This window comes from Capricornis sumatraensis, chromosome 8, assembly GCF_032405125.1.
Source record: "Capricornis sumatraensis isolate serow.1 chromosome 8, serow.2, whole genome shotgun sequence".
Taxonomy (NCBI): Eukaryota; Metazoa; Chordata; class Mammalia; order Artiodactyla; family Bovidae; genus Capricornis; species Capricornis sumatraensis.
Window position 1 is genome coordinate 6,899,728 of NC_091076.1, and position 10,496 is coordinate 6,910,223.

The window sequence follows — 10,496 nt, forward strand, 5'->3', positions numbered from 1 at the left end:
CACCAGAGGCCTCCTCAATCACACTGCCCAATCCTCGCCAGTCCCCAAGCCGCTTTCTCATCATGGCACCACCTGCCTGTTCACTCTGGATCTACTTACCGGTTTATCACCTGTCTCCCTCCTCTGGGACGTTCACTCTAAGAGAGAATGGACTTCGTCAACCTGCTTGCTGCTGGTTCCCCAGCCCCTGGAGCAGTGCCTGGCACATAGAAACACTCAACAAATATTTGTTGAATGAAAGAACCATGCAGGAGAGACTTTCATTCAATGAACTATACAAATAAACAGGCACTGTTCATTGACAAATATATTTATCAAGCACCTATAAAGTAACTATGTAAACAGACAGGATTATTTCACATGGCGCTAACTGGTGTGAAGATTTCTAAACTCTCAGGATGGACTGGGCAGGTGAGGGCAGCTTTCCAAGTAGCGGGTCAGCTGAGACCTGAACAACACCCGGGAGCCAGTCACACGGTGATCGGGGGACAGGGCATCCAGGCAGAGGGAACAGCAAGTGCAAAAGCCCTGAGGCAGGGCGACCATGCCGGGGCCCAGCCTGTGGAGCCAGGCGCTCATGGGCAGCACGGTAGAGAAGAGGTCGAAGCCATGGGAAGGACCCCTCCAGGAATTATCTCCGAAGTCAGAAGAAGAAGGCTTTTACTCTATGTGTGACGGCAAGTTACTCCATAGCGTGTCTTATTTTCACCAGAGACTCAGTGGTAAAGAACCTGCCTGCCAGTGCAGGAGAGGTGGGTTCAATCCCTGGTTTGAGATCTCCTGAAGAAGGAAATGGCAACCTGCTCCAGTGTTCTTATCTGGGAAATCCCTGGGACAGAGTCAGACAGGACTTAGCAACTAAACAACAATAAACTTATCTTCGCCCAGCAGATTGTACACTTTATGAGATGAAGGATTTTGCTTGTGGCACACACTGGCTGGTCTACAAGCATCTGTTAAACGAATGAACTGGGGAGAGTATGAACAGAGAGTGACATGGTCTGATTTTCATTTTAAAGTATCGCTTTGAACTTTTACCTTCTGAGAGGAGACCAGGGTAGCAGAGGATGGGGAAATTTACAAACAAGGACATTAGATGTGCTTTCTGGGCACTGTAAATGAGAGACAGGGGAAGAAAAGGCTACAATCTAACCCCTGAAGCCATTTGGTGTTTTCAAACAACAGAGAGGAAAAGGTCCGTGAGGAGGGACCAAATAAATGACAACTGATGTCCTAAGCCTTTCGTGTTTTTCTAAACTGTTTAAACCACTACAAAGAATCTCTGTCTCACTTATAACAAGAGGAACAAAAGGAAGCTCAAAGCCAGACACATACACAGCAGACACACAGAGTTTTGGAGAAAAACTGTAAAGAAAAAACACCTTCCTACATCTAAGAAAAATAACCAGGCTAAATTTCCTCAGGGACAATTAAGATTCTTCTTAGCACATCCAAACTGTTAGCTGGGGGGGGATCTTGCTCAGAACAAGGCTCTGAGAGGCAGACTGCCACCCAGAGGAGGTGGCAGACTAAGAGACGAGCACACTCTGTAACAGGGACCAAGTTTTAAAACGCCACTCCTTTCACACCTACCTATATCCGCACGCGGTCACTAAAAAAAAAAACATCCAGGGTAAAGCACTCACACCTGACATGTTTACTACCTGTCTCCCTCCACTAGAATGCTCATGCTAGGAGAGAATGGACTTTGTCTATTACCTGAATTTCTAAGAGGTACATTATAGTTCTAAAAAAACTTTTGCCAACATCATCTCTGGATACTACCACGTGCCTCTCTTTACAGCACTGAAAGTGCTGAAAGAATGAATGAGACACAGGTTCATCTGGGAGTTGTGGAGCGTCATTAATTCTAAGCGGGGGGAGAGGAAGAACAGTATTCGGGGTCAGAAAAATTGGCAAAGCTATCACTAAACTCCAATATCAATGCCCCCTCCTCACCTGTGCCTCGCCACCCATTGCCACAAAGAGGGCAGAGGGTAAAGCGCTCTCTAGTCACCATTTCTGCTATCAATAAAGATGAGCAAGCAACTCTAGAACCCAGAAAGGAGCGTGAGGAGTAGAGTGAACTCTCAGCCCCCACCACCATGCCTCAACTATCCAACCTTTTTTCACAGCTTTATTGTGATATAAAGTGTGTAAGTTTCCCTCCTTTGATGTACGTGTACAACCGAGTACAGTTGACACGTATCTTTAGATATTTATTTATTTTTAAAATATTTAAAGTGTTTATTCATTTGGCTGCACTGGATTTTAGTTGTGGCATGTGGGATCTAGATCCCCGACCAGGGATCAAACCCAGGCTCCCTGCATTGGGAGCTCCAAGTCTTAGCCACTGGAGCACCAGGGAAGTCCCTAAACATCTATTTTTAAAACATTTACTGGTCTTTTCTGTAATATGTGTTTATTACAGAAAGTCTGGAAATCACCAAAAAATATACAAGGACAGAAATTAGTATCACACATAATCCTACCAACTGAAAACCATTTTGGAGTTAACGCCTCCAGACAGTTTTCTCCGTAGATATTGACTAAGACCTAAATTTGTGAGAAACGAATGGACAAGAAAGCATCAGGAAGCAAATTCTCTCCAGGAGGAAGCAAGCTGAGTAGAAGGCAAAAATGTTTAAAGAGGGGAAATTAACAAAAGAAAACTAATGGGCCCTTGGAAAAGAGAAGAAAAGGGACATTGTAAAATAACTTGGAAGAGGACAGACTGAGGACTCAGTCTAATTAAACGAATAAGGAGAGACCATAAATATGGCAGCCGCAGGTGACTGCTGTGACACGAAATGTGGCCAGAACAACAAAGGAAGATAATTTTAAATTTTACTCAATTTCAATTAATATTTAAGTAGCCACACGTGGCTAGTTGGCTAGCTGTATTGAACAGCACAGCTTTAAAGAGAAAATAGCCTATGATCTTAAGACATAATTGAATGTCAAACGAAATGTTTTAAGTAACTGACTTCTGGAAGATATAAAAGCTAAGCAATAATACATCATCACTGACTGGCCTTCTCCATGGCGCTACCCAAGGCAGAGGCCAGGCACCGGTCTGCCTAAGTGGCTCCCTGAGCTGTGACTACAGCTATTCTCCGGTGTGTAATAACAGAAAAGGGAAAGCGGGTCCAGCAGGCTTTCTTCTCAGATCGCGGCCCTGTGAATGAATCCAGAGGTGGCGCCCGGGCACACACGTCCCTTCTCTAAAATCCTCCCAAGCTATGCTGGTTATTCCTCTAACCAGGCCTAAAGAAGGGAGGATTCTGTCAGGGCTCGCCAGTCTAGAACCAAAGCACCTTGCTCAAGGCCAGCCCCATGGCCAACTTCAAGCTCCTGTATTTTCTCCAGAGCCCTTAATACCACTCCAAACTCACACTGGAAAAAAGACCCAACTCTTGCCATCATTCCCGTAGCTTCCTTGTTTTCTCAAAGTGCTCCCAGAACGTGACACCACAGATTCAAGCCAAGTTGACTGCAAATTTCAGAGGACCTACTGAGCCTTCCAGTCCAGGCCAAAACAGGACAAGCCTCCCGGAATGAAGCAGTAAAAACACACAGCCCCAGCACTTTCTGGCTGGCACCTTCTAATATACACGGAGATGGTACCAGAAGTAAGAACAGCGGCAGCTTATTGGCTCAGCTAAGAAACTGGAAATCTAGTTTAAAAGGAAATCTCATAACCACTCACGTGTCCAAAAGATCTGTAAATCAATACATGTAAAAACGGACTCTGTGAAAGTCATTCTGTCTCTGACTTAAGGAATCTGAGCTTCCGCAGGGACGGTGGATAATGTTACCCCGATAGAGAGGCTATTGTATTACGACACTCACAATGTGAAATTCAAATCTTCTAAGGTACAGATACACTGTTCAGACTTCCAGTGCTAGGGAAATAATAGAAATTTCCCCAGGTCTCTCTTTGATCAATTACATTTACTTTGTATCTATCATTTAAGAAGTACTTTCTCCTGTAGACCTATAGGTCCTATTTTACCAACTGTTTCTTTTTCTTTTTTTTCTATTTTTCAGCCATACCACGAACCATGTGGGAGCCATGTGGGAACCATGAGTTCCCCCACCAGGGATCAAACTCATGCCCCCTGTAGGGGAGGTGTGCTGTCGTAACCCCTAGATCACCAGTGAAGACCCTATTCCTATTCTACATTTATTTCACCCACATATTAAAATGGATAGTAAGTAAAAGTATTACCAATCAATAGATCAAAACACCAAGGCACTGAAGAATTTGCCCCAGCACACAGGAAGAACACACAGCAGTATATCCTGGCTTGCCTAGTGCTTTCATGGTTAGAGGGGCAACTGGCACTTCTACTGCAAGTTGGCCAGTGACGCCAACTTGGCCATGGTCACATCCTTTTTTTTTCTAAATGTGGTCTAAACGAGAAGTGACTGATAACCACTGAGCTCCTTCCCTAAGCATACATACAGATAAGAATATGCAAATGTGCTCTGGGCTCAAAGACAAATGTGATACAGTTTGTGAGTGACGCGGCAGAGCACATGGTGTCCCCTCACAGTCAGTCTGACACTACAGAAAGAATTCAGGACACTTCTGACACTTAATCACCTTTCTGGCTCTACTTACACAACTCAGAAAGAGGAAAGAACATGCGGGGAAATGTCACCGTACAAACAGCACAGAGAAGGGATCGATGAGACACTAAAACCCTTCCTGTGACATCAAGCAACTTGCCAACTGGTGCCAATGATGATGCCACACCACTCTCCACACTCTGGACCACAGACGAGGCAGCACTCCCCTAAGTGTGAAGTAGTGCCGACTTCAAAAGCTGTGAATTTCATACAGGAACTGTTATAACAGACCTCCCAGCTGGCTGTTGTTCTTTAGTCACCAAGTCGTGTCCAACTCTGTACGACTCCATGGACTGTAGCCTGCCAGGCTCCTCTGTCCGAGGGATTTCCCAGCAAGAGTACTGGGTTGCCATTTCCTTCTCCAGGGGATTTTTCCCACGCAAGGATCGAACCCAAGTCTCCTGCACTGGCAGGAGGATTCTTTGCCGCTGAGCCATCAGGGAAGTCCAGAATCTTAACAGCCAATTATATTTCACAATGCTTACCTCTGGGGAGTAAGAACAGACATAGGGGCTTTCCTTTACAATTTTCATCTTTCTGTACTGCTTGAATTTCTAATCATGGACATGTATTAATCTTTTTATTTTAAGCCACAGAGAAGTCATATACAACATATACAACATATGGTCAGTGCTACTGCAATAAGTTTGTATGGGGACAGACGGTTACTGATGTACCATGATCATTTCGTAATGTATGCAAATATCAAATCACTATGCAGTACATCTGAAACTAACATAACATTGCCCATCAACTATATTTCAGTGAAAATTTTGAAATTCCAGGTGAGAAGAATAAAAATCTACTGCTTTTTTTGGAAAAAACATCTTTTTATTATAAAAAAACACTGATAAAAGATGGTAATGAATAGAACAGTTTAGTTATTTTTAAAGCCAACTACAGATATGCTCTTCATTCATGAAAAAAAATACTGTGGATTCTGAAAGAATTTAGTAGCTGTTAAGTCAGAGCAGAGTACCTACTTGAGAAACAATTTCATTTAAACATCTAATAAAGGGAAAGCTGTTTCCTTCCTTCCCCAAAAGTACATTATACTTCTACAGGGATCAAGAAAAGGAGCGTGACATTCCCTGTGCTCAGCTTCTCAACTCTCATCTCCACACCAGGCAGAGGATGACGTTTTCACAAGACTGAATCCCACGACATTTCATACATACCTAACCTTGGGTCATACAATCACACTGACATTTCTCAAGTGCACATAAATCACACGTCTATGTCTCATTGAGCTTCACGAGATGAGAATGTTAATTCAAGGTGAAATTCAGTGTGCCGGATACAGAGTGCGGACTGCCAATATTCCCTCAACAGCATGAACAAGTATACCAAGGAGCCCTCAAACTCACTGGATGGCTCCAGTAATGGGAAGGGCCAAGAGCAGGCCATTCTCTCCCCACAGGGTGTTATTTTCCATCCTGCAGATAAAACAACACGCTCCAAAGAGCACAAGTGTTCCACAAGGAGCTGGGAGGCACGAGGGTGACAGGTGGAAACGAAGTCAGAGCAGGACAGCTGACAGTCCCAAGGACTGGTTAGTAGACATGACCTGACTGTATGCTCCCTGCAGGTGACAGCAATAAGCCAGCCTGAGGCGCTCACACCATGCCAGCATAATAATTCCTGATTTCATCAGGATGCCTAGCTGTTTCTTGGGCGAAACATTTATTCTGTGGACCTCTCAGTGACCAATAGGGACAGACTGGAAATCAAGAGCCATCGGTGACTTTATTTATCCTCCTCGCTGGCACAGCAGCTTCTTGTCAGCAAGCTTACGCCTTTTCAATCTAACAAGCTAGAGAAGGCAGCTGTCCAAATGTCACCAAACGTAGTGATAGATGTGAAGGAAGGACAGGCAAGCCTGAATTACTCACACGGGACCCAGGGAGGAAGGGACTCAGTGCTCGTGTGTTTGAAAGAAGTAGATGAGGCTATTTCAGCTATAGATAGGCCTGAAGAGAAAGAGAAAGGCAGGCCTGCTTAGGACCAGGAGGGGTAAGCCACCACATACTAAACTCCTAGTTGAGTCGTGTATGTTAGGGTGTTGGCCAAACCAAAGCAAACTGGTGTGGCTCCCGATTGCCCTGAAGAAAGGACAGAGAAGAAAGAAAGTAAAATCAGTGAAGCGAATGCTGAAACACAGGGACACCAAGAGCAGAGGGGGACTGATGGAAAACAATCCAGCATGATCTAAAAACATTCCAGATGTATATCCTTCCAACCGCAACTCCACCCCTACACACAAAGGCATCCTAAAGAAACTTTTGCGAGAAGCGCCAAGAGTCCTGGACAAAAATATTTATAGCATTACTGTTCGTGTTAACAAACAGGAAACAACCCAACTGTTCACCAAAAGAAGATTTACGATATATTCATACTGTGAAATTCTTACCCTTAGGGAAAATGTTTTGAGTTACCATACAGCATCGATGATTCTCACAAACTTAATGTTGAGTTCACACACACACACAAACAACACACAGAGACACAAATAGGTTACAGAACACACACATTATGATAGCATTTATATAAACTTCCCAAAACATTCACAACGAAAAAACATTGTCTAGAGATGCACATACGTAGTAAAACTAATTTTAAAAGACCGGGAAATGAGGGACACACAATTCAGAATAATGTTTACTTTTGTAGGGAGAAGCAGGGGACGTGGCTGGGAAGAGGCACCCAGGGCTCCAACGCAACTCTAATGCTGTTTCTCAAGCTGAGTCAAGGACAGATATGTGCTTCTTGTCATTTTTTAAATTTTAAAGTCCTCTCTAGGACATACATCATTTTGTATGCATGAAACAATTCAAAACAGAAGGGGGCTGGAGAAAAAGGAGAGTTGAAGATGTAACCAAGCCATGCTCCCTAACCCCCACTTACATGTCCATCTGCCCAAGATGGGGCTTCCAGAGTGAGGAGCAAGTCACACTCCAAGACAACAGAATCAACTCGGTTTAGAGGTGACAGGAAAAAAGACCATCTTCAGGCACTTCTCTGGGCTTCCTGGCTGAAATCAACACCACAGTGTCTATCTAGTCAAGGGGTAAGCTGTGAGACACTGCACACTGTCTCCAAAGTGTGTGAGAAGACTGCCTTGCCCATACAAAAACTGAAAACAGCCCAAGTCAGGTATATTTTACCAATGGAAAGTCCCCAGATGGTTCCAACAGACAGAGGAATGGATTGCAGTTAGGAACAAGGCAGTAGTTTTTTGTGGCCCTGCAGAGCTAGGAGAATATGTGACCGGTTACTGGGGGTGGGGAGGAGAGGATGAAAAATACACTTGAAAACACACTAAATAGGACTTTTCCAAGACCATAAAAGCCTGGACAGAATGTGTGCATCTGGAGTACAAATGGACGTGTGTTTTGAACACAAACTAGAAGCCCTAAGGGTTAGTATGGGCTTTACCCGGCAGAAGATGACAACCAAGTTTGGCACATGCCAAGTATATTGGGAAATAATAATATCTAGAGAGATCTATACCACATCCATGTAACACAGGTACAGCCCACGGGCGCTGGCGAGGCAGGGAAAAAAGTCTGTGACTTTCACCGGGAAACGGACAGGAAGGCCGGATTCTGTCAGAAGGCCCAGGGCAAAGAATCCACTGGGCCCTGCTCTGGGAGGGCAAGAGGGTGGTCCCGGCCCGAGGCCGAAGGTGGGCATGCCAGAGGAGGGCGGGGTCCCCTCGGGAGGAGTCCCCCGGAGGCCGAGCAGGGACGCAGCGGGGCAGCCGAGGGGGAATCCAGGGCCGGGGCGCCCCCCTTGGCCGACGGGACGGGGAGGAATAGGAAGGCGGGGGCCTGTCACAGCCCCGGCTGGGCGGTCCCCGAGGGCCTGGTCGCCCCCCGCCCGCCGCTCACCTGGGCACGCAGCTGGACGAGCTCCGGTCCACCTCCCAGGTGGCGTACAGGTTCATCTGCACGGGGGCGGGGGTGCGGCCTGGCCCCGGGCCGCCGGGAGTCGCGGAGCCCGAGGCCACCGCGACGGCCATGGAGGTGGAGGTGGACGAGGACGAGGACGAGGCGGCCGCCGCCGAGGTGGACGAGGACGACGAGGTGGCCTGGGCCAGCTTGGGGGGCGTCGGCTGCTGCGGCGGCGGCTGCTGCTGCGGCGGCGGCGGCTGCGGCGGGGATTGGGCGACCCCGGAGCCCCGCTGGCTGCTGCCGCCCCCGGCGCCTCCGGGACCACCGCCCGGCCCTCCGCGTTCCGCCATGGCCCGGCCGGGGGCGGGGAGGCGCGGGGGTTACGGGGATCGAGGCGACGGCCGAAAGGAGCGCCCAGACTTCTCTCGCGGCGGCCGCGGGGGCTCGATTCGTCTGCTCAGCCCGCCCGCTCGAGCGCGCGAGCGCGAGCTGCACGCACGCGCGGGGCCTCGCGGCGCGCGGTCCTCGCGCTCGCCCGCCGCTGCCTGTTGCGGCTCGCGCCGCCGAGACACTGGGTGGGCGTGTCCGGGGAGGGGGCGGGGAGCCCCGGCCCGCGCCCGCCCCACCCAGCGCCCGGGGGCGGGGCCGCGCTCGGGCGCGCGCCCCGGGCGGGCCTGTGGGCGCGCGCGCCCCGCGCTCCTCGGGGGAGGGGGTCGGCGGCTTGGCGCCCTCCGCCTGGTCCTCTCCTCAAATTCGCGGCCCGGCGGCAGCCCGCTGAACCTCGCCGCCCATTTCTCTCCCCTCTCCTTTTCTGCGGTGGCAGCAGAGCCAAGCGGAAACTCCGCTTTTCCGGGGCGCGGTCCCGGCCCGGAGAGGGCTGCCGCGGGAGCGCGCCTCGGCCCCCTCGGGTCTGTAGACCTGAGGCCCGACCCGCCGCACACCCAAACCCGCTTTCCGACCGCCGACTTGGCGCCCGCCCTGCGGCTCCGGGGGGCTTCTTCGCCACGACCAGCAAAGGGCGCGATGGGGACCCAGTGGTCGACTGGACGCCGCTGGGCCAGGCAGTTTCCGCCGCTTCTCCCCAGTGTGGGCAGGGGCTCAGACCTAGAGTCCAAAAAGCCTTTGGCACGGGTGAATTCTAAAGCTAAGCCCTTATTTTCTGACCACGATGTCCCCCTCCTAAAGAACCATTAGAGTCCCAAGTCCCCATCTCTGCCCTCAATTTCTTATACTTTGAATGTTTTTCTGCCTCATCACTTACTATATTTCTACAATCCTATTCCTTCTGAGGTCTTACTCAACTGCCTTATCCTCCCCGGAGTCACCCACACTCCCCGCTCCAGGAAGCATCTGGAAGCCTCCCGCATGGCAGCTCCTCAGATGGTGCTCTTAACACCAGCATGAGTGGTACAGCAGCACTGTGTGACTTCTCTCCCCAGTGCTTGGCAACTGCCGGTGGGACCCATGGGACCAACCCAGTCCAGCCTGTCAGAAAGACTTCCAGGGACATGGGGGACTAGAGCCTAGGAAAGCAGCCCCCAACCACACCCCCACCTCCGAAACCTAGAGATGATTGATGAAACCACCCAGGGGCTCATATGGACTCAGGACAATCTAGAGGTTTTGAGCTGCGTTCTCTCCAGGTGAGGACCTGGACTCGGCCACAAGGTCTGTTAGGAAGGCCTGACCTGGCCTACTTCCCAAGCCCACTGCACTTCCTCAGCCCAGCTGGGCACTAAGCTGGCTATTTTTAGTCCCCAAGGACACACTAGTAAGGTCAAACCAGACCTGGAGGTCCTTCCTCCAGACCCTTCCTACAAAAGCGGGCAGTGGTTAAAAAAAAAAAGTCTCAGAGTGGCTTTAGCTTCATCACCAGTCTCAACTGTAACATCTTCTCTAGGTGCCCGCCCCCAGACACTGGACCACTTTAGGCCACAGAAAATGGCTGTTTTCATCCTTTTGCGGGAG

At 49.2% G+C, this 10,496-nt stretch overlaps 1 protein-coding gene across 1 annotated transcript in view; it reads right to left on the reverse strand.

Moving 5' to 3' along the window:
• PACS1 (phosphofurin acidic cluster sorting protein 1) overlaps positions 1-8,878 on the reverse strand; it is a 143,460-nt gene extending 134,582 nt beyond the window's left edge. The window contains exon 1 of the mRNA XM_068976065.1: positions 8,526-8,878. Coding sequence (XP_068832166.1) covers positions 8,526-8,878 — 353 coding nt within the window. The remainder of the gene's footprint in view (positions 1-8,525) is intronic.
• Positions 8,879-10,496: the final 1,618 nt, after the last annotated feature.